Consider the following 25119-nt stretch of genomic DNA (forward strand, 5'->3'; position numbering starts at 1 on the left):
GGAGACTACGAAAATTTAATTATCGTGAAACGAAGGTTAAAGGTCATGAACCCAAGCGTCTTTGGAACCTGTGTGAGTCAGACCACGGACGTCCATGGTCAGACTCGAGAAATAAATTATCTTTATAACATTTTGCAGCACGATTATTTATATCTTGGCTAACAAATCTCGTTACCATAAGGAATCTACACTTGAAGTAATTGCAGAGAACAATTAGAAAGAGTGCACTCTGCAGGTCAGTTTCTTTGTGAGCGTATAACCACGAACTTATATATCCCCTATATATTTGGAATGTCACAGAGAGTTCTTAAGGCTACAGTATTAAACTTGATGCCTGTTTACTGTTAGGTGGAAGTGAGTTCCAATTAGCAGCAACTTTTGTGGAAAATAACGTTTGCATTTATTAGTACTTAATATATATAGTGTCTGATTTTTTTTAAAAACTGAAGAAGTTATAGTTATATTTTTTATATATTTTTAAATATTTTTAGCTATATTAGTTTATGGTGAGGAAAAAAATATACGCATATCGATGTCATTGCATCCACGAAGTATCTTAAAGATCTGAATAAGGTCTCCCTAGATTCTCTTTCACTTCAAAGAACAAGACATATCTACATTCTGCTTGTTGCTGTCCTTTGCTCCTCAACAAGTTGCATGGACTAAACTAAACTACATTCTACTAGCATTTAGAAGCACATCATTGTCCACTAATATTGTTTGTCTTTAAAGGACACCAGATCAGGCTGCATTTTTTAAATGTAGACAATTAAGTACTTTGTAAAATCTTTTAAAGTCTCCATTCTAATATTATCAACCATTTGATTTGCATTGCCTACCATTCTTTAGATGTGCGAGTCAAAAGACAATTTGCAATCAAAATTGACGCCCAAGTCCGTCTCTTGATCACATGGTTTTATTATCTGAACCTCATTTTCTATTTTTATTCTGTCCACGTATCATGGATTATTTTTACCTATATGCATAAATTCAAACTTGTGCATATATAGTCTCCCTATTCCACACCACTCTTTCAATTTGTTAATGTCACTTTGATTTATTATGCTGTTTAATGCATATTTTTTTTATCATCTGCAAACAGCTTACAAGTTTTTAAAGGTTTACTGGTAAATCGCTTATAAATACCATGAACAACACAGGACCTAAAATATTTCCCATAAGGAATTCTCATATTTGGGGGTTTATCTAAAAGATAAAATGGTAAAGTTCATCCCCTAACCTTTTGAGATTGTTGAGGGGAGTGGGGATGTTAAAACCTCATGTCATTTTCTGGGCTTTACATGAGGGCAGTGACCATCTCCTCTCCCTCACTCCCCAACCCTCCCCAGGTACCCATTCCTGCCAGCTGGGTCGATTGGGGGAAGTTTGCTTGGCTAATTGAGCATTGAACCAGCGTGCTGTCAGTTCATATGCCTGCACTGTAACCACTCAGCTGTCCATGCTGTTAGATCAAATTTCAGTCTTATTGTTTCCCTTTGTTTTTCTGTCATACCAGACACACGGGTCATAGTTATTGGATGCATTGAAACACTGTATTTTTTTTTTTTGCCACAAAGAAAGAAAACAAAATGTATGGAAGATCATTTTGAAGAGGAATAAATAATTATGTACAATTAATGCTTAGAAGATCTTTTTCTCTTTTTCCCATGAATTATGAAGTGGAATTCTAGTTTTGAAAACTACCATGAAAATGACAAGCATTTTAGCCACTGTACCACCAAAGACCCCAATGCATATAGAAAAGAGATACCAATTACAGTGTCCATCCATGATACAGAATGATTTGATTATCATGCAAGATGTAGCAGACCTTCCAGCTGACAGTGTACATTATTTAACACAAAACAGTAGTGTAGTTGTTAAAACACTCACTTGTCACCACCGGAGTAAGAGTTTTGGGGTTTAGATCTCGTCTTGGGACACTGTATGTGACACATGTCTGCAGGGCTGGGCGTCAGGGGCTCTGGTTTCCTCACCTGCTCCCCATAGTGCAAAATCACCTCAAGGTGGAAGCACTTTACTGCTAAATAAACTAACCAATGATCTATCAACTCAGGGTTAGGATTAGTATTAAATTTACTATGAAAGGGACTTTTTCTGGTTAGACACTGCTTTTCTGCATTTTCACCTGTATATATCTGTGTGTGAGAGTGTAGTTCATCTTCAGGTGAAACAAACAAACAAACCAAAAAACCAGGAAAATAATAATAGTAATAATAGACAATTTTTATAGCACAGCACCACAACCAAAGCAGTGCTGACCAAAAAATAATAAAAGAAATGACATTAAAATCACTGGCTAACAATAACATGCTTTGATACTGAACACATTCAGTCAGTGAGCCATATTAAAGAAATACACAGGTAATGAGAGTTCAAATAAGACTAAGTATATTTTTTTAATTGTGTGAATGTTGTGAGCTTATGCTTTTTTTCATCAAACAGGTAACAGATGAAATGATGGGATCAAGGGCAGGTTGGCCACAGGATTTTAAGGCCAATGAACTGAAGATGAAGAACCGCATCAAAGAGGTTTTAAAATAAAAGCTGTGATAAACTATTACTTTTTTTAAACCGCTAGGGTTTTATTTATATTTTTTTAAAACAGAAGATGCAATAATGTGGCTTTTTAGTGGCGCTATTGTGCGGCTCTAGGTCTTAATTGAGGGTCGTTTTCCGACAGCCTTTTGTTGTGTCCGTCGTGACGTAAGCGGTCTTTTAATCAACAGACGTACCGTCATAGGCGCACGCGTGCGCCGCGTTGCGGTACGCTGATCTGTCCGAGCCCCGAGCAGTTTTACCCTTTGAACATAGGAAACCGTCTAGCTCCCTCATTTACCACCGGTGTCCAGTCGGTGATAACGAAAACAAAGACTGTTCGTATGGGCTAAGTGTAGGTCTTTCCATTAACGGATGTACCCCTGATGGCGGCCCTTCTTACGTAAGCGGCCGCGATACCACTCTCAGTTAATGCTAGGGGGGACAACATTCCTACCCCTTTTGTCCAACTCAAGCCTGCTATTGCCCCAGGGCGACCACTGCCCCTCCTTAATGTTTTTATTACTACTCTGTCTTGACAGGCTGGTTAACCTGCTAATTATTATTTTATTCATTAATTGTAAAGTCTGTTGAGCTTTTCTTAGTGTAGAGGGCGGTAGGCCTGCGTTTGTTGTTAGTTTTTGGCGGGGGGTGGCGGTTGTTGTTAGCGGACCTGCAGAGGCATCGCAAAAGAGGATACTTGGCAGTGATTGGCTGGGGTTAAAGCCGTATAGGAGCATCACGGAAAGTTTAGACTGAAGATGTATGTATAAGGGCATAGCTGAGACGAACGAGAGAAGAGACGTCGGCTGATCAAAGAGGGAGCACAGCCATGACTTTTAGCGCCTCTGGCGATGCGACGCAGCCATTGTACAAGCCCGTGTTGCACACCTGCTGACTGTTCCTGCCTTTGTTGGAGTGTTTTGGAAGTTTGTAGTCGTCACACCACAACCCCCACCACTTGGCTACATCAGCATAAGAATTTTCCTTGTTATTTACATCATAGTTGTATCTAACATAACTCTGAAAGATGCCGACATCCATAAACAGAGTATCCTGTTACACATTGTTATTATAAGACTTCTACACTCCCAGCTAATTATTTTCTCACCACCATCCATCCAGCACATTGAGCAAGAGATTCGGATGGCAACATAAAGAGAGTAAATGATTTACACTAAGTCGACTCTGGGGAAAAACTGTTCTTCCACAAATTGTGGCAAAAGATGGGGTTGGTAAGATAACAGATGGTGAGGTAACAAGTTGAAACTGTATACTTTGTCAGGCTTTGGGAGTAGACAAGGGTTTAATGCAACAAGGTTAAAGTGGCAAAGGAGAAAACTGACAAGATGCCAGTAAATTCATAGATGTTCTTCCAGATATAATCTTAACATAAATACATATTTCGTTTTCACAAAACAATAGTTTTAGGCATTCAAAGTTGAAAAAGAATGTGTGTATGTAATACAATCAACATGATCAGCTGTAGTATATGTGCAAATAAAATATCTGGTCACTTGTGTCAGCACTAGGCCTGATTTGATCATGACTGCAGTCAGTGGTCCATTAGAATTGTAGGTTGTGAGGAAATTAGCAGACTTTTAATTGTTAGTTTCTAAAGAATCATCCATGTTGAAACTGTAAAAAATTTTTATCATCTTTTCATTTGTTACCATACTATCAGAACTGCCTTCAAGACAAATGACATTGGTCTCCAATTTCCTCTTCCTTCCATGAAGTTTTCTTTGCATTTCTGTCTGCTTTTTTAAGGGGGGTACAACATGTATCAGGCATTTGGCCTCAAATGATGAAGATAAGTAATAAGTGGAAGACTTGTTGAAATTTTTAATCATCTTTGTTCCAGGGCTGTAGTAGGTTTGAGCAACTCTGTGGGAGTGTTGATGAAGATGTCTTGGCTTGATGTAGTCTGGCATGTCTTTTGCTGGTGCATTTGATACCATTCTTGTGCTCAGACAGTTCTGGTAGTTACTTCACAATTTCTGTACCATGTCTATTATGACATGGATTGTGATCTTTTATTTTCTCTGGCATGGGAAACCAAAAGCAGTTATCTCCTTCATATCCTTGATTGCTGTGGTTTGAATGGAGACACTGATGATCTCAAGGGTTTGTTTTTGGTCTCTGTCCAGCTCTTGGGTGTAGACCAGGATCTTCACAGTAAACAGTTCAAATGCCATTCATATGGTTATAGCTCATTTTCTGCTTATTATCTTAGCTTTGGAATTCATATCATATTTTCTATCTCTACTTTGAAATAATCGCTAAAGAAGCACTTCTTTTGTCATTATTTTCATTAACTGTTGTCTGTCAGTTGTTTGTTCTTTATGTGACTATGTGTATGCAACTTGATCATTGGGCTGGGTACCATATAAAGGCCTTCTGTTTTCAGTTCACCTTACCTGTTTTAACCAATTTTTGCATATTGACCAGTTTTAGAGTTGTTCTTATTGTTGCCTTTACATGTATGGTTTCCTAACTTGTTTCTTGTCAAAGATGAACCCAGATGTACAGTTTTCTTGCAAAGTTGATGATTGTAACCCTTAATGTCTTACAATAGCTAAAATAATGATTCTTGATTTAATTATCTGTTTGACAGCTAGAAGGAGAAGTTGCCTGCTTGAAAAGACGGTTGGATGAACTACGAAAGGCTAAAAACACGACCATTTTGAAACGTGAGCGAGAAGTTATTGAAGTTGGACTGCCTTTTGGGAAAAGGTAAAGAAATTGATTTTTTTTATGCACCTTGTTTTCAGCTGTTTCAGATTATATATATAAATTCTCTCCCTTTAACACATCTCTTTTCTTTTTGTACCCCATTCTGCTAATGAAAAAATAAAGCAATTGAGCACCACACGGGTGTACATTCATTTGAGATGGATTTTCACTACAGACAACTAAAATACAGTTAAATTTAACTTTATATCATTTTTTTTTAATGTTGATTTAGTTTTTTGTTTTGGTTTAAGTGTAGAAAGTATAAAATTCATGCTTTTTCAGTATTTCTCTGTAACAATTAAAAGCTCTGGTCTAATTGTTTGTTTAGCAGGAAAGTGCTTCAACCTTGCGGCGATTTCGCACTATGGGGGGAGAGGGAGGGCTGGTCTAATTTCGAACCCCAGCAAGATTTATATACTCGCGACTGAACATTCGAGAAAAAAAACTACCACCTTTCCCACACTCTAGTTTTTGCATCCCTAGTAGCCGACATGACTGGCAGTTATTGACCCTGTATTAATTAATACTTTATACTTATTGTGTTAAAGGACTTCCAAAGTTTTTATAGCAGAGGAAAAACATATTCAGATACATTTTTTGCTGTGCAAATCTTCAGCAAATGAAGTTCATAGTTGTTAAGCGTCAATAGTTAAAAGAAGTCGATGCCTGTTGAAGAAGGAAATTTTAGGAAAGTGGTTGTTTCAGTGAAAAGTGCATGCAGACAAGTGTACCTCATTTTAGCATGTTTATTCACAAGGCAAGTAAGCAGGTTCATTTAGAAGTATTCCCTCATACTTTCTTTTAAAGAGCATGATTGATATTAGCTTCAGTGAACCATCTGACTCAGTGACTATTTCTTATTAGCTTTGTCTGGACTTGTCATTTTCAAAATTTACTTTCCCATTTATTCCAGTCAATAAATCTATAACTTCATCTTGTATATTCTATGATATTTTTCTTCGACTCATATTTATATCTGACAACAACCCCTCCCTTCTTTTTTTTTTAAAATTAGAGCTCGATTGCCACCCAGCATAAAATAAAGTCAGATGCTTATGAGTGTAAGCTGATCAAATGGTTGCCTTGGTAACATAAGTCACCATTAGCAATTGTTTCATACTAATAATAATGGAGGCAAGTGTGCTGGAGAGGTTAGAGCCATTCTTAATTATCTTTTGTTTAACAACTATGCCAATATGTAACAGCAGAACTTGTTGTGATCTTAGCATGCTATTATTTGCTGAACATGTTTTTGGGGTGTTTTCAACAGGGATTCACCTATAACAGAGAAAGAGAATGCTGATATAAAAAGGAAATTGCAGCAACTTGAAAATGAAAATGCTCATGAGATTGAGGCTTTACAAAAGAAATTTGAGGCAGAAATAGGAGATCTCAAGAAGAATAGCAAGGTCGAAACATTTGTTTCTTACAAGTGCAACCTAAATATGCACTCACATACCAGAATGCTTACTGTAATAAATTAAGTAGATATTCATCATGCCCAGTCATACACACATTAAGTCATCCATACACATTTACATACAGGTATGCATGTTAACACATTGCTATGTATTTTTACTTCCAGGCAATTGCGTAACATGGAGAGATATGTATACATGCACCGAGTATTTTTTGGTTGATTTTTTCCAAATCATAAGCATTCTTGAAAGGTGATAGCTTGCATTTGTACAAGCATATTATTTATATTGTGTGGGGATATTTTGTTTTGTTTTGCTGACTTCCTTTGCTTAAACAAAAGTAGCTTAAGGTTTTCAACATTTGGAAAACTTCTGTCATTTCAGAATCTTGAATGCAATCACATGGAGGAGCTTCTTTTTCTCCGGAACCGAAATGAAAGTCTGGAAAATGAAAATGTGGTACTTACAGCCCAAAACCAAGACCTAATGGCTCGTGTGGATTCACTGATTACAGAACTTAGTGAGAAGGAAGCTCATTGGTGTGACCTGGAAGAGAATCTCAATCTAAAGGTAATAGCATTTTAACTTACTGAGGACATAGCTTGACCAAAAGAATGTTGTCTCAACATGACACTGAAAACAAGCTTACACCCTTAGTGAAAGAGTCACACTTTTTATGTTGACTATGCTATAATAATAGACAGCTGAAAAAAATTAACATTTAAGCATTTAAGGGGTTGCTTGTGCTGTAATTCATTTTCTATGTTCAATTACAAGCAAAAAAAAGGATAAGAAATAAAATTATTTTTTTCTCCATTGTATAAACAAACTTTACTGCATATATACATTAAATTCGCTGCATATGTTAAATACACAGTAGGAAAGGCACGAAGATTGAGAGCACATCTTGAGGGCAAAAGAAGGAAGAACTTTACAGTATTTCATTCTAACATAGTCATACTCCTAAGACTGGACACAAGACATGCAGTAGCATGAACTTAGTAAAAGGATGGTTAGCAAAACAGTTGTGAAGTTCTTCATGGAAGATTAATGTAAGTTCATAAGATGCTAAACCAGTTGTAGAAAATTATGCATTTTTATCATTTTGTGTGATGTGCTGATTTAAAGCGAAGAATTTTTGAAGGTTTAACTAAATATGGACAGTGTTTTTCTTTTGTATAGATAAAGATGTCATGGGGAGAGAAATACAAAGAATGGATGGATGCTACCGAAGCAAAAATTGAAGAGCTTCAAAAAACAAATCAGCTATTGTAAGTCTTTTACTTTTTATATAACTCTTTTTTATCTTTTTGAAAATTGTGTTTACCCCTCCCATTTTACTTAATGCATTCTGTTGTCTTAAAGCTATGCTTTGTGACTCATGGCTTTTTGGTGGCAGGAGGACATATCTAAAAAAATCAAAGCCACAAAGTTCAGAGCTGACAGGCCAGGAGCCAGACCTAGATGCCCTGTGACTGACAAAAATACCAAGATATCATTGAACTTAGCACCCAGGAAAAATTAAGTATGGAAGATCTTACCAACAATGAAAATAATTCGCATTACTAGAGGTTTTACAGCACTCCTAGTTTAAAACAACTCTCTTTATACTCTTATCTTCCTAAGAATCCATCTTATAAATACTTTTATCAATTTTATTGTGAGAGAACCAACATGAAATCAGTCTTATTAACTTCAGAACTACATCCACAATGTCCTGGAAGAGATGCCAAAACAAAAAAGGAAAGAAGTTTCAACTTAAGGAAATTATGAAGTTTTGGCAATTGTATCACCATCAGTGAAAGATTTTCTTCATAGTTTTCAAAATGGTCAGGTCTGCATCATGGATATGCTACACCGGATATCAAGAGAAAGATGCCACCAGCCAGCAGAACAGCACTTCTTAGCATTTGATTCTATAGTATGTGTGTGCCTTTATTGTTTGTCAACAAAAGTATTTTTATTTTTCATGTGAATGAAACATTTTACATTTCAAGAACATTCCTTATTTGTCCTTTTGTCAAATACCAGAATCAGATCTTTATATTTTATACCTAAATTAAAAAAATATATATGTGAACAGTCTTGTAGATGTAGCCTATTGCCTTACATTGGTCTGTGTGTATGTTCATACACAAGTATGTTGGAGGGAGGTATAAAGTTCACAGGGATGTCCATTTTATAATAGGCTTATTCATGGCCATTGTCAGTTGTCATTGTTGAATCAATTCCCATGACTTTGATGCCCTACCTGGGACGTTATGTCTGGGCTGGACTACAAGAGGCCATGAATATATCATTATGGCTGTGGTTTTCAGATTTATCTGGCCTGGGTAGGCTAATCTGTTGAATAAATGTGCTTCATGAGTACAAGCCCAAAACAAGCAAGCAGTGCCTTCTGCTTTTCACAATTTCAATATTATTTTCTTTTTCTACCAGCAAAGAGTGTGTATTCGACTGGATTTTGCACAAAAGGAAGTGATAGTCTACAGATGTTTCTTTGGCATAGGCAAATCTAGAGCGATATGCAGGCTCAGAAGCTTTATTGCAAATAGATGTTAGATGTCAACTTATCTAACATCTACTTGTTTGAGGCATCCTAGAGGCTTTTCCTGCATGAGGAATGGTACTGTCGGTTTTAAAATGATCTTACCTGTAGCATTTTCTATGCTTTTATTAAAAGATTGACATGATTATAAGAGTTTCATGAGTGGAGTTTAGGGCTTTAGATATGACCATTATATACCATTTTTGCGTGGTGTCTCTTAAGTGTTAGCTCTTGACTGAGAGAAAAACTTGTTTGAGGTTATATTGCTAACACATCACCATGCCTCTGGTAGGTGCAGTATCAAAGCAAACTGCTCTGTCTTCCTCAGCCAGTGCACAAATATGAATGTTATGTGCATGTGATATTAGTCAAAATCTGTGATTAAAATTTATTTCTCTTACCAGTCATCTTGCAGTTTTTTGGTTTTTTTACCACTGGCGAGTGCACATGGTCACACCTGCAAAGACTATTCAAGTACACTTTTTATAATCTTAGTGCTGGAATGCTATTTATTGCATTTATTATTATAATAGCCTTTTAATCTCACTTAAAAACATATTTGGAAAAAATGTTACTAGTAAATACATCTTTGTTTACTATAGTTTGCATATACCTGAAAACCGCCTTTCATGCTTGAATAGTGGATTGTCATGTTCTGAGAGGTGTACATCTAAATGAGTGCGCCAAGTCCTCGAATAGAAGAATTCATCTATTTGGCATGTGACATCACACGAGGAATATGTCTTGATAATCGCTGCCACTTGGCAAATACCAATACATCTACACTCACAGTTGCTAATAGTCACACTAATACTCCCAAAGAATGACTCATTCCACATACAGACATTCTCTCTCTTTTTCATATTCACTGTATACCACCCACACATTACAGATTCAATATTGGCTCATTAAAAATGGTTATTATTATAAATTATATACATGTATATTGCTTATAAATTATATACATTGCATTGTTAATAAATCTGCCAACATCTTTTCACATTTTTTAATCTCATCAGAAAATAGCAAGTAGAATGAAACATCCAGAATTCTTTTTTTAAAACTAATTTAAAGATGCTAAACGGGTTTGGTTATAATTTTTTGGTGCTGTCAAATGCAGCAAATACTTTAATCATTAAATGTTTAATTGCACATCTTAATATATATACCCTAAGACCGCGGTTCTCAAACAGCGTGACGTGCTTAACAAGGGGGCCGCGAAGGTGGTCGTTTTTTAAAAGTTTCTTATACCAGTATTTGAGCTTACATTGCTGGCTAAGGGGGGCGCGCGGATGTATTTTGTTCGTCAGGGGGGCGTCACAAGTAAAAGGTTGAGAACCGCTGCCCTAAGACATATCCATCCTAAAATCTCAAATTTCATAAAGTATCATATTCTTTCTAAACTTTTTATTTTCTTTCCAGCAGACTTCCCACTCTTCCTATTTACATTTTCTTTCATGTACTCACCATTCTCATGTATGTGTATACATTTTCTTGTAACAAAATCTTTAAAGTCCACTAAGGAATTCATATAACAAAAACAAGTAAAACCAACAGTTGGAATTATTTTATTATAAAATGTGCATGCCTTATTAGCTGATGTTGAAGAAATTTTTGTTCACAGGAAAAAAGAATTTTGCACTTTAGACAAACCAGATGGTTGCTGGAACTAGACTTAATGCTGAATGGCATTAGTCTATGTATACCAAAAGGTCTGTGAATGTCTTTATGCAGTCCCACTATAAGGTCCCTGTCCTTCTTTAAGGCCTTGTTAGGTCTGTGAATAGTGCTCTTCCTGCTTGCAGAGTGGGCAGTACAATCATCATTTGAAGAAAGAGCTATTCCTTGAGACCCATTCAAGCCTTTCAACTGTTTAGGTAGATATGATTGCTCTGCTACTGTTTGCATTTCCGAAGAGGACATGGTATGCATATGATCTTTTGGAAGCACTTGATAAGCAGCTAACTGTTTACTAATATTGGTATAATTTCTTTTGCTATCATCATCATCATCATCATCTTTTTTGATAATGCCTTTTATCCTCTGTCCCTCACAACTTAATCTAGTATCCTCTGGATCCATCTCAAGGATCTTCTGTGTCTTTACAAGTGTTGTCTTGGTCACACATGACAGTTGTTTGTGCAAACAGATTAACTTCTTCGTTTCTTAACTCTGAAAATCTGACCCGAAGACAAAATCTTTAGTTTAGAACTGTCAATGCATTGTTCAACACCTGAATGCCGTCTTTTCAATTCTATGGCTCTGAGCTTTGCAGTACCACATTCACTGTGATCTGAATGAGATTTGTGTATTTTGGGGATCTGTCTCTCAAGGGTACAGTATTTGCTATCCTGCAGATGATGTTGTGGCTGCTGCTTTAATGAATCTGGGTCAGATATGGATTTCAGATTCTCCAGTTCTATGTTTTCTGTCCCACCAGGACAATGCAACGGTAAACAGTGAGATTTCATAATTTTTGGAGTATTGGCAAAAGATGTCCCAGGCTGAGATTCTGTAGTGGTATCAAAATCACATTCGTCAGACCTTAAAGAATGTGCTTCAAGCACAACATACTTTCCTGAACAGATCTGGTCAAAAGACGCCTTACAACTAAAGCCTATTTCAGAAGAAACAGGTGATAACATATCTCTTTCTGTAGAACTAGGTGATAACATGTTGCTATCTTTGATGCTGCCACAGTTAAAGGAAAGAAATGTTTCTGCCATTGTCAAGATAGGTGTCTTCAATTCAGCTTTGTTACAATTTGCTGGAGAAGTAGTACTTGCGGCTAGTGGTTCAGACACAGTCTCAAGGTTAGTTGCAGTATCTTTCATACTAATTACACGATCATCATTATTCTTGTGTAAGGCACTGCATTTTGGGGAATCTGCATCCCAAGACTGATCTAGATCTCTCTTGTGATGGCTACATTTTTGAGTATATGAAGTTTCCATTTTATTTGAGGAGTCTTTGATCTCACTACTGTCCTCACTGACATCATCAAAAAGGTCAATAATTAGAATGTCAGACTCATCCTGATGGGAAATAACACTCCAGGCTGTTATTATTAGTGTTAGTCACACTAACTTCTGATGCAGGATGGAATGCCATTGCCTTGCTCTCCTTTTTCACATCAACCACTTTAATGTGTGTCTCTGAATGTCCAGAAGTAATAACAAGCTGCTCCTCTTCAATTCTATGAGAAGTATTATCAACATTGTCTGGTTTACCAGGATATATTCTCTCACAAAATGCAGAATGAGATGCTGGGGTGCTTTGCGTTGTTTCTATAGATTCAGATTGAAGTTGCACATGCTGAACGCACTCACTTTTGTCACTGGCCACTACCAAAGACTCACCAACAACATCAGTTTCTTGGTCTGCGGGCTGAACCACTAACAAAGAATCAGGAACTAGTGGTGTCCGTCTGCAGGTTTTGTTAGTTTTATAAATCTTTCTCATTACATCCACATCTTTTTCTTCCACAAATTGTTGAACTCCCTGACAAAGATGTGTTATCTTATTTCTCTCCAACAGTCCATGCTTTCCAACACCTTCGGTTCCACTTCTCTTTTTCATCAGAGCTGCTACCTCTCTGCAGTCATCTTTACTGCTGCAGCTGAATTGTTTCCTTAAAGACATCTGTGAATCCACATGAGACTGCACACCTATGATATCAGGAACACTTGAAACTATTCTTGGAGTCTGCCCTGGGGTGAATTCTTTGAAGGTAGAGTTCCCCTGATATTGTTCTGATCCTCTTGGATTCACATACTGACTAGCATATCTGCAGGCAGAATTCCCCAAAAATTGTTCAGATCCTGCTTCACATGAGTACTGGTTGATACTGCAGATGGCAGAATCATGTTCAGACCTTGCTACCTTTGTGCACTGGCTGACATGGCTGTTCACACAGGAAGCTGTTTGTGCTAAAGGTTGGTTAAGTGCATCATGGTGGGCCTTTGCAGAACCATAAGCCCCATCACTCCTTGCTGAAGGTAACACACTTTCTCTACCTAGGGAATTTTCCACATACTGTCTTGGGGGTAAATGAAAAGCTGTCTGAGGCAATCTTTTCACCCTATTTTGAGTAGTTTTATGCTGATTGTGAGAGGAAAGCCTAGGTGATGCACATGGCATGGAAGGTGGCCACCTTGCACAGATTGTTTTTTCATGTGACACTGGAGGTGGTGGAAAAGGATTGCAATGCCTTTGATGGTCATTCAAAAAGCCTAGATCCTTTTCGATAAAGTGACCAGGTGATGGAATGTTTTCAAGGATCCGTCTGGAAGTTCTAAAACTGTCTGCAACAAGATGAGGATTCTTCAGATAATCTTGCACAGCATTTGAAGGCTGTGTAGCAAAACATTGATGATTAATGAATGCACTTGTCTCTATGGGTGAAGGAGGCAGTGCTACGTTCTCTTACATGTTGGTTTAAGGAATATGAAGAATACTGACAGGAAGCTGGATTATAATCAGGCCTCGGATTTGTGACTGTTCTGCAGTGACTGTATGCGTCCCATGAATCATTGGTTGTTCCATTGGAAGAAACATGACTGGGTACACCCTGATAGTGATTCAGTGATGACCTATATAAGATACTGGAAATGTTGTTCAAGCTTCTGTTTGGAAGTAACTGGTCATTAATCCTTTTCTGGCTGTGCATCTGATGCTCATCTGGTAGCACAGCTGGGAAGGGTGGACACCATCCTAAGTACTGCTGATTGACATGCTGGCTGAGTTCTGGTGGACAAGGCCTATAAATAGTGTTGTAGTAGTTGGGAACATGTTTGGCACTAATCTAGCTTCCTTGTCTTGTCAAAGAAGCTGCGTAGTGATGAACATTAGTGGATGATAATTTCCTTAAAAAGCAAACCAAGTGAATCTGCTTGCATATGGCTTTCAGCAAATGTTGTCATGACTGCATAATCCACCCAGTCGCTGAGATGATGGTATCCACAGGAAGCCATTGTACATTGTGGATGCATTAGGTTATCAATCTGCAGTCAATATGAAGACCCCAATCAACAGCAATTTTCTGTTTTCATGTGCACCAAAACTGCCATTGTGCTGGTGTGCAATGACTGTTATCTGCAAAAAAGAAATGCGGAAATGTTTAACATCGGTGTTATACTCTGTGTGTGTGTGGAGCTGGGGTAAGTGTTGGCGGCTGTAGACCCAGAGCAGTGTCATCATTGGCATGTGAAACATCCAATTTCTTTATTTTCACTACAGATTAGATGCCTCTTTGCAAATCTATCAACACACGAAATTAAAAACTTGATTTTTATTTTTAAAGCATGCACGTTGAAAAGCACTCTTAATTACCATTATTGAAACAGGTTTAGTGCTGCTCCAGAAAAATTATCATAGGTTCAAATAAAATTTCATTTGTTTAGTATTAGTTCCAATATGCCCTTTACCAACCAACCGTTTTAAAAACAGAATGAATCTTTTTTTTTCAAAAAAATTTTTTTGAAGTGCTATCTTATTCTAGCCCTCCATTTCTTCCACAGTATCATATTCTTAATGAAAACTGTGTTGTATTACTTAAAACCTCTCTTTACCGTATGATGTGCTAGAAAAAGCTCATCTATTTGCTTGCAAAAGATTTTAGGTGTGGGGTTGAATACACCAAATAAAATAATTTACGGCGACCTAGGTAGATTCCCAATATGTATACTATCCAAAGTAAGGTGTATCAAATACTGGCTTAGGCTTGTTAGTATGCCAGAAGATAATCACGTAAAAGTTACAATATGATGTTACATATGCAAGAGTTAGGTAAGTGCAATTGGGCACACCATGTGAAAGATTTGCCATGTGTAAATGGTTTTGGACTTGTATGGTTACAACAAGGTGTAGGGAGTGTTAATATATTTATACGTACATTCCGACAACGATTGAAAGACTGTTTTGTCCAGGGCTGGGCACTCCGATTTGGAGAACAGTTCTCGACTAGAAGTGTACGCATCATATAAAAGTTACCTCCAGCCTGAAAGATATATTGACCTTCACCAATTGAAATGTTTTAAACTAGCTTATATCCGCTTCAGATTTGGGATATCCAATATAACAACACATAAGCTCCGATACAGAAATGATGTGGCCCCACCTGACGTGGCATGTCCCTCGTGCAAAGAAGAAATAGAAGACGAAGCACATGTACTCTTTTTTTGCAAAGCTTATACTTATATCAGAACGCAAGTCCCAGTACTGCAAGGTGTGTGCCCTACAGACCCAAACAATGTGTCACGGGCTATGGGAGATGCGGCTGAGGAAACCATCAAACAGCTTTCCCGCTATCTGTATAGAATTTGAAAATTGCGAGATGCTAGCTTGATGTTCAATGACCCAATGTAATCTTGGAATATGGATGACCCCTTGATTTGAGCCCAATGGCTGAGCTCAATAAAGAGTCAAAGTGTCTCTTTACCGTATGCATTTATTTTGGCCAAACTCAAAAAGTTAAGTAGATAATTAACATTAATAAATAATATACGACATATAAGTGCAGAAATGTTAGATCTAGCAAGCGAAACTTTCGAGTCATATATTAAATAAGATCTAAAAGAAGTATGAAAATGTAGTAGTTTAAATATTGCTAGTTTTTATTTTATTTAATCTAGCCTTGTATGTATTCCTGATTGCGAAGATTCAAGCCACTCACTGCGAAGAAGAAAGTTGTGTTGTTGGTTTTTTTTTAAAAGACATCTTAAGGACAATAACTCGTGTGTCTTGGTTTAGGCGGGAAAAGCACATTATCGACCCTGCTGATTGGAGCGCATTGTGAGAGATTTTCTAAACCATGAACAACCTGACCACAAAGCCGTTCCAACTACTATCTACATAAATATCAGTTTGGTAATTGGATAGAACGATTACGATGGACCCAGACATCGTTACCTTCCGCATATCGCAAGGCAGAAGTAGGTTACATCTGCATACTGCTACCAAACCACAGCCACTTGAACGGAGTCAACATATATAAGGAGTGGCTACTGAAGATTTCAAAGAAAAACAAATAGGAAAAATTGTCACAAACAGAGAATAAGAAGTAGAACATAACCTGTCGCTCAATACTGGAAGTTGATACGGGTCGTACAAAATTATTTGTACTACTCCAGTCGTTCACTGTTCTTACCTTTAATACCTCTACATTCCCCTCCATTTGCTGCTTGCACACCTGGAATCGAAACCAGCCACCCTGAACAGGAAAAGCATGGAGTCAGCTTTCATTTACCCCACCCTCTTCCCCTCGGAAGATAAAAAAACGGTGTCCGTGTCGACGCGAAAAGGGTGTCACTACCCCAGGGTACAATAAATCACACCGCCACTCCCGCAGGTGAGACATATCAAGTTGGGCAGTTGATGTTAGTCCTTTTTTTTAAACCTCAAAGCCGAAGGTTTTCTGGGGAGCGATAGAAGAGCTTTCCAGCCTGCAAAGATAAGTGGAAGTCAAGACTCGCAAAATGATATTACAACTCTGGAAGAAAATGGGATGATAGAATCAAAAGGTGAAAAAAAGTTATGACGCTCCCACGGTCAAATTAAACCAATTCATTACAGGGCACAAGCTGAAGTGCACACGCCTAGAAAAATAAAGATCCTACCGTGATGTCACTGGTGTGCGTTCCCTCCAATGGTCACTGCACATTGCACATTCTTGAGCGCAGGTATGTTACCATTTCAGTCCTGATCTGGGTTATCACTGTTACTCTGGCAATACTGTAACGTTTTACGAAAGAGTGTGTTGAATGTGTCTGCGAGCGCGTGTAAACATCTGCATGTAAACCACGCTCGCCGCACTCTTTCACCTTTTTCAGCAAAAAGGTCCGGCCAACGATTAACACATTTAATGTTATGAATTAATTAACGATGCCGATGTGGATGAAACAAAATAAAAGAACGCTACTCCCCCACGTCAACCTCCTCCTAACGTTTCTCAGAACGGGCTGGCGATGATGACCGACTGGACCAGCAGGTTAATCCAATGAATCACTTCACGCAGTTCGTGAAGCTAAGGTGATAAAGCCGTATCGGCGAAGATGTTATATTCCGATTGAACCTTAAATTACTACACCACAACTCGAATACACGTGATAATACTCCACTGAAAAAACGTTGATATACGTTGAAGCCAGTAACCACACACTGTTCACTCTCCACGGAGCTCTGTACCTCTCCACTGCTTGGTCCGACTGTCCCGAGAAACGTTAGAATCACCTAGTTAACTCATCCTTTTCTCCTCCTGACCAATCAGGCACCCTTAGCGACAGGTAACTAGGACGACCTCCTAACAGTCTTTCTTGGAGACTGTGCCAACCAATCATAAGTACTACATGGCTCCCCATTGCCTACCGTCGCCCTAGTTACGCTGTGCTAAGCACATTTACGTCATTCCATACATGACGTAAGAGAATGAGTCACACAGAGCCGCGTCAGTGCTGGCGCGACTGCTCTTCCCTGACCACAAGGAGAATTAAAAATAAAAATGAATCTAACTAGATTCGCCTGAATCGCGAATCGTTACAAATACCCGGCCCCTGAGTTAGAGCTCAGCAAGTGGGTGTATACTTTCGCGCTCACATTAACACATAAGCAAAGGGACCAACCTATAATTACCACAGGATCGACAAATGCCGTGACCTACCAGCCTCCACTCTCCTCCCTGCTCACAATAAATCTTAAAATGGTCAGAATTAATATTTGCATTTGCGAGTCTCTTCAAAGTATATAACTCACATCAAAATATCATAGATATGTGTTATATACACACACACACTCAGACACAAAATTTACATTAGAAAGGACATTGCCTTATCTAGAGTGCCCATTCGTCGCACAAATGAAAACTCGCCACATCCAAGATCTCATCGCACTGACTGCCATTGAACACGTCAGTGGTTCCCGCCACTCACACAGCCTGCGGGAAAGGTCAAAGGTTACCATGCTTGGAATGGCTCCGCAGCAGACGAGTTTTGGCGTTTGACCGTCCAGTCCCGATTCAGCCAGTGTACTTAATGTATATACATGTATATAAATAATTAGTCTAGTGGAGAAAGATGGGTCTGAAACAGAGACTGGCAGATTTCTCTGATCTGTATCGTAGCTCGTGTTTGTGCACACCCTGCGTGTATTGTTATTGGCAGCAGTAATGAAAAACGGCTCGATTTTACATAAATCTTTCGATATAAAAGAACATCAACATTAGAAAAAAGTATTAAGGTTTATTTGTATAGCCCCGTATCACAGTCTTTTGAGCAAGCTCGTGGCGCTCTAGAACTAATAATAGGGAGAAATTAGAGGACAGGAAAAGAAATAAAGCGTAGAGCAGGAAAAAAAGAGACCGCTATCTATCTATATTAACAACCGAACAAACACAGTACTCCGCTATCCAACAAGTCCATGAAATTAAAATAAATGCATAAGCTAATGGAAATGAAATCCTGTAGAAAACGGAGGACCAGAGTTGTCTGTGCAGCCGTGTTGCATTTTACTGTCAAAGAACTAGAATGAAGATCAGCATCGGAATTCATTAAAAACAAACATCAAAATTTGCTCAGTATAACCCTCCGCGGGTGAAACAAAGATGTAGACAGTTTTTTTTGGGCTGGGTCGATTCAAAGAGCAGTTTAGTCACATTGAACAAGGTACGTTGTGGAAGTGTACAAACAAGAAATTGGACTGAGGTCGAAATGGCGTCGGTTAAGAACTGTTAGTCAGCGAAAAGCAACCTTGTCAGACTCAGAACCTTGAAATTGCTCATTGTCCATGTCGGTGACGCTGAAATCGTGTAGATAAGTAACAAAAACAATGTCCGACCTTAACTGTACGATGCATGGGTTGACGCACTTTGATGGCAATGTTTACGACGATGATCAGTTAAACGTGTGGAGGAGGAGGGAGATAGTAGTAACATTTACAGAAAAGAATCAGTCCAGTCCTCAGTAAAATGTTCTTGTGCCAACTCTCATCGAACATCAGATAAGACCTGGCGCTCTCTTTGTTCAGATCTATGAAGTCAGCGCACAGAGGACAAAGAAGCTTCCCTTCACCCCACGGCCAGCTCAATTGTTTTCTATTGTTATTTAAATGTGAAGGCCAGCCCTGTAATCAGAGTGTCACAGCCGATGGAAGCACGTGACAAAAGCGTCGCAGGTATCGTCCCACCGGCGCGACATCAAAGCAGAGGACGAGGACTAGACTGGGAGATGGCACCTTCCAGCTCCCACCTGACCGGAGTGCCACCTACAAAAGACCATCAAGTATACAGAGGGGAGGTAGCAGAGGCCTTAGGCCTGGGGCCGTCCTCACACCGTTAAAGAAGAGAGTGAAGGTGGACAGTGCTCACTCTCAGAGTGGAGTGAAGGTAGGCAGTTCTCGCCATTCATGAAGCACCGCTGACATCAGTGATATCTGCAAATTCTAGATGTAAACATACTTTCTTACGTTAAAATTTAATCCCAAAATTGGCACAAGATCTGAAATGAACGTATTTTCCTTAACTTATAACTATAAATTTTTGTTTCACATTTTGAAATGTATAGAGATGAAACAAGTGCAAATAGGTGATTCGCCTTGCTCGCGTCCACACCGCATAGCACATTTACTCACTAATAGGCTCACCAATAATTATAATAAAAAGCACATTACAACTCTCACTATAAATAACGACAAGGCTCAACACACCACGACCTTTGCTCGGCCGACCTTTGGCGACCTGTAAGTGGCCTCATGGCGGCGCAGGTAATTCCGTTAGTGTGGCGAGCGCTGATCACGACTAAAAAACTGAGCCAACCTTACGGTGTGACGGCACTAAATAAAGATCACCTTAATCAGCCGGACAAGCTTGAATTCTGATTCCACGGAGAAGGCTGGAAGCTACATAGAAAAAAAATATCAGCGCTTCTCAATGTCGGATGTGCACATGGGAGTTTATATTCTTGTCGTTTCCCTCGAAGTTGCGAACGCGATATATGTTGTCTTGATATATGACACACCACCACACGAAAATATCTGCTATTTACATATATACACCACATTCAGTGGATTTCGCAAAATATTCAAAGCTATGTGGAGTACTGCTGTAAGCTCTTTTCGTCTCTTTCGAATCGGAAGCTCAGCATCCCGTTTCTTTAGTCATGAAAGGATCAAAAGGTGTCAACCTTCCATTGTTGGAAAGGGGCAGGGGCCTAGACCTTGGTCGAAATAACGAAACGTGCCCCAATATTCTTTGTGGAGATATCGTCGTTGGTCTTGATCCTTCTGAACCAGATTCAGACTATAAGATGCAAAGCAACGAGCAAAAGTGTTCAATGAAAATACACAAACGCATGTATGGAAATGAGGAGTTCGAGTCTTTGAGGGTGGAGGAAATGGAAACCATCCTTTGCCACATGCCAGTAAGATTTGCTACAGCTACACAACATGCACATGTACCTAATAAATCTGTTGCTTCTCATGAATGAGCACTAAGTCACTACATAAATCATTTCATTTGAGGCATTCACATGAGCAAAAGGCGAAGGAGTTAATAAAAGCCCTACATTTCCAAATCGTTTAGTATCAACAAAGACGCAGAAGCACACAACACGTGAATCCCGGAATGTGTCATACTCACCCACAGGTCAAAACGAGACAATTTCTTCTTATCTTGATGTTGAAAACTCGATCTCCCTTGCTTCTCTCGTATCTTGACAACTGAGGGTCAACTTGCCTGTCGGCTGCAGAAGGAGATAGGGAGCTCGACAACAGCTTACCAATACGGACCAACAATGTGGCAGCATCTCTGTGCTATCTCTTCTTGGGTGTGAACACATCCATATCTCTGCTAACAATGTCAACGTGTAGACAGCCACCCCAGTAACAGAATTCCCGGATCGCTACCGTCTTTTCAGGCCCAGCCACCCACTCCTCCTGGTCAATGCCATTAATCTTCGGTGACAAGGCCGGCAGCGCTGCGACAGTCCCACCCGGACCTTCATGCGGGCGATTTGTTAAAATGGTTTCGCCCTTTCGAGGGATGGTAGGAGTACACGGTGCTGACTCACAAGCGGTCAGTTTTCCCTAAATGCTACCCAGGGTGGAGATCACAGGCAGTGTCGACTACCTGAGCAATAAAAAGTCTTTCTCAGCCGAGTACTTGCTGTCGGCGTTGAGAAAGCTGAGGTGAAACGGTTTGCAACTGAACATTCTGTCAGGGTTAGGACCGACAATTGAATAAATTCTCCATAAAATTGAGAGAAAAGTAAAGGAGAAAAAGATGAACAGCGGAAATGACACAACCAGCGGCAGCAGTAACACTGTACGAGGTCTGATTCTGATCAGATGACCCACTTCACCACTTCTTATGTGGTACACCACAGCACCTTGAAGGGAGAATGTCGAGGTGGACAGAGAAAAAATTGGGTGGCTAGCATGAAGGAATGGATTAATTCCATAAACTGTTCGTTAACGTAGAGAGAATTCCATGTATAACTTCCTTACCAAGCAATATCAGTGACTGCCTGTATCGGCATAGGTCAGCCCGTAATGGTAAAGAGAATGAAGTACCCGTTACTGAGTACCTCCCCGCCTCCTACACCCCGCTTGCAGAATCGTGCACCACTTAACACGACGTGACTGAGTAAAAGCGGGGCTTCCTGTGGTTTTAGACAGTTTCAGTTACAGAGAACACAAAGCAGCCTATTACCATTTTTTTTTATGGCAGACTAGTATCCGGACTCTCCTGCAGTAAACAGGATACAGCCTGAAGCCGGGACTGTAGATCAATCACAATGGACGTACAGGGTGCCTCAGGGTTTGCAGACTCAGGAACAGCTGCTCTGTGACACGTCCTGGTGCCACCTGTGAAAAGAGAATTATAGAATCAGCGCTAGCGCGACTGGTACGGGTACGTCAACGGGTATCACCATAAAAACGTGAGCTCTACGTCCTCGGCTTTTACGTCGTCACGACGTATCCCTTTGCAACCCGAAATTGTGACTGAGCATGATTCAGAACATTACTAGCTAGCATTTAAGCCCAACACCATTTCATTTTGCTCTTCTCTTTCATTTATAAAATAAGTATGTATATACGGTGACCAGACGTCCCGCTTTAGGCGGGACAGTCCCGCTTTTGACCTCGTGTCCCGCCTGATCATCGGGCGGGACGCGCAATGTCCCGCTTTCTGGCTTTCTGGCAAGTCCATCAAATGTCCCGCTTGTCTTTAAAAATCTGAATACCGTACGCTGATTCGGCGTTCTTTGACGGTGACGACACCATCATCGGCACGTGTCCCGCTTTCGCCCCCGAAACGTCTGGTCACCTTAATGTATATTTATTCGCGCACGATTGTTTTTGCATTTTTATGTTAGTTCAGTGCTATTATGATATCAGCATGTAATACTGACTTATTTGGTGTATTTTATCTTCGTCATTGCCAATAAGACAATCGAGTGGTTGTCGATCAAAAGCTACAACTTTTTTTTTTTTAACAGTTTCTTTCCCTGCTTACATCGCATCCCGATCGACATAGTGCTTCGTGCACGTGTAGACGATGGCGTCAACCGTAGCTGTACACGTCTTGGCGACATATAAGTCACAAACAATTTAATATTCTTTTTTTCGACGAATGAAAGCACACTATAGTTTTTTACGTGCGTTAGCTTTGGAAACGAAATAGTGCAGCGGAAGAAGAAAATGAGCTCTTTACGCCATGACAGTACAGGGGCTGTCTTACAATGTAGTGGCCATTTGTATTCCCTGTCTACGGGGAAGGGCCGTTGATGTCTTCACGCTGCCTTCTACCCTTCCTGATATGTTAGTTATCTTGAATACTTCAATGTGCAGGAGAAGATTTCCAGTTTTAGGCGTTGGCGAACCTCGAAGTTGTGGCCTTCTCCAAAGTCTTTAAGTGCACTAGTCGCAGGCATAATTGGTTTCAATCAAAAGCGATAATTTTCCGCCAGAGTAGTGCATGAGGTGTTCAAAACATGGCCTTCTTTGTGACCGTCACAGAAGAATGCAGAAATGTGATTGTATTTATCTTATTTATTCCACAAAGACAACAATGACAACAACAGTGACTGTAGAGTAATGAAGGGAAGAGAGAACGTTATTACTTGAACATTACCAGCCGACACTTCCTCAGCAGTATGTATTGTGAATTATTATTTAATTGCTGAAATCTTCCATCCAGTTTTGTGGACCTCGATTTAAGACACACGACACTTTATAACAAGGATCGGAATATGGTCACAGAACAAACCATTTGAGCAGCTCAGCTGGGACCTTGTCAAAGCCAGGTGACATCGCTTGATCCCTCCATCTCTCTCCACATCTGTCGGACCGGTAGGTGTGCAGGCTTGCTGGTTTTAGTCTGATTGCTTTGGAGAGCGTTCGCATCTGTGATCAACTGAAAGTTGTACATGTTAATACGACATCCAGTCTATCAGATTAGTACAGCTGCGCTGAAGAATTTGGTACAGGTGTTTATCGGCAACACAGAAACATTAAAGGAGGAAATTAGCGCTAAGAGCAAAGAGGTCAGAGGTGGATTTCGCAGACTTCGTGCTGTTGGCTCCCTGTGAGCCCTTCGCATCAACTCCACATACACAATGTCTGCATGTTCCCGCGCTCTACTGAAGACATACTGACATCTCTATATTCACAGTCTTCACATTCTTCATCCATAACTTTATTCAGTCCTCTCCAAGCATCTCTCGCTTTCTCTCCATCTTCCTCCCCCAAGTCTTCCTCCGCCTCTCACTTTGTTCGCGCACCCTACCAACAACCATCGACCGGGGCGAAAGATACGAACTTTGTCCGAAAAAAAAAAAAACTGATGGTGGAACGGACTCGCTCAGTGGCTCCAGCAAGACTAACCTCCGAGCTTCTCAGCAAGATTTACCCCGAAAATTAAATTCAACATTGAGGGCCGCCGAGCATCTCGAGATAACAGCAGCTATAGAATGACTGCCAGAACATGCGCGAAGCGAGGCATTAAAACATGCAACAAATCTGCATTTTGGTGACCACAAAACCAATAAACCATCGTTGTTAATAAATGAACGCGCACAACACAATTAGCCAGTAGTATTAAAAAAAAACCAACAACAACAGAGAGAGAATGAGCGAGAGAAACGATGCAAACCAGAAGCAACAGTCTGCGCGAAGCCTAACAACTAACTCTGTATACTTGTACCCACCATGAAGGTGTTCCTTCAGCTCCAGTGGTATCAGTATCAGCAGTAAGTGGATACTGACGGCAAAACGTGTTGTGAAATTCCTTCCTTTTCCCGCCCCCCAGCACACACACACAATCCCATGATCCTCCCGCCTTTTGGTGTGTCGGAGGCTCGGCACATGGGAAGAGAGAGAGACGGGTCAGCCATCTACACCGCCAGCCACCCGTCTCGCCGGCTGCCCAGACAGGTGCCGAGGCAAATAGGTCACGTGACTCACCATCTCGTCCTTGGAGTCGGCAGACAGACGAAGCACCACTGGCTACAGATGAGGTAGAATTTAATCATCGGAGCAGAGGAGAGAACTGCAGATACAGGAAGGCACGTCCTATACTGGTGGCACCATTCCTCTACACTCGCGCCGTGATGAAAAATCATTTGTGTGTGGAGGTGGCAGGGGAAGGTGGAGGCGGGGGTACAGCAATGACTACGATCTTTCGATCTCTTGTTGACGAGGATAACGACGCCAGCAATAACAGCCTACACTCCGTTTTTAAAAGCACTGAATGCACAAGGAATTCATACCGCGTTTTATTCTTATTTTTTCTCCTATTTGTAAGCTTCTCACCAATTGTAGAGAGTTTGTACAAGTGACCCCTCTGGACTACATCTAAATTCCCCTGAC

General features: G+C 40.0%; 2 protein-coding genes across 9 annotated transcripts; one reads left to right on the plus strand and one right to left on the minus strand.

Moving 5' to 3' along the window:
• The first annotated feature begins 58 nt into the window (after window positions 1-58).
• Window positions 59-9668, plus strand: LOC112571329 (coiled-coil domain-containing protein 186-like). 2 transcript variants are annotated; one of them, XM_025250250.1, is made up of 7 exons: window positions 59-235; window positions 2467-2553; window positions 5177-5295; window positions 6566-6704; window positions 7098-7283; window positions 7896-7984; window positions 8113-9668. In XM_025250250.1, exons 2-7 carry the CDS (start codon window positions 2479-2481, stop codon window positions 8186-8188), a joined length of 684 nt encoding a protein of 227 aa, XP_025106035.1. In that variant the 5' UTR covers window positions 59-235; window positions 2467-2478; the 3' UTR covers window positions 8189-9668. The 2 variants fall into 2 exon arrangements, with proteins under 2 accessions (XP_025106035.1, XP_025106036.1); XM_025250251.1 differs by having other exon boundaries at window positions 7902-7984.
• A 1145-nt stretch (window positions 9669-10813) lies between these two features.
• LOC112571328 lies at window positions 10814-24847 on the minus strand. 7 transcript variants are annotated; one of them, XM_025250242.1, is made up of 4 exons: window positions 24459-24847; window positions 23519-23665; window positions 21959-22113; window positions 10814-14355 (listed from the first exon to the last, which is right to left on the minus strand). In XM_025250242.1, exon 4 carries the CDS (start codon window positions 13399-13401, stop codon window positions 12292-12294), a length of 1110 nt encoding a protein of 369 aa, XP_025106027.1. In that variant the 5' UTR covers window positions 13402-14355; window positions 21959-22113; window positions 23519-23665; window positions 24459-24847; the 3' UTR covers window positions 10814-12291. The 7 variants fall into 7 exon arrangements, with proteins under 7 accessions (XP_025106027.1, XP_025106032.1, XP_025106029.1 ...); XM_025250247.1 differs by lacking the exon at window positions 21959-22113; XM_025250244.1 differs by lacking the exons at window positions 21959-22113; window positions 23519-23665; window positions 24459-24847 and adding an exon at window positions 20888-21340.
• Window positions 24848-25119: the final 272 nt, after the last annotated feature.

The sequence above is a fragment of the Pomacea canaliculata genome, linkage group LG8 (genome assembly GCF_003073045.1).
Source record: "Pomacea canaliculata isolate SZHN2017 linkage group LG8, ASM307304v1, whole genome shotgun sequence".
Classification (NCBI taxonomy): domain Eukaryota; kingdom Metazoa; phylum Mollusca; class Gastropoda; order Architaenioglossa; family Ampullariidae; genus Pomacea; species Pomacea canaliculata.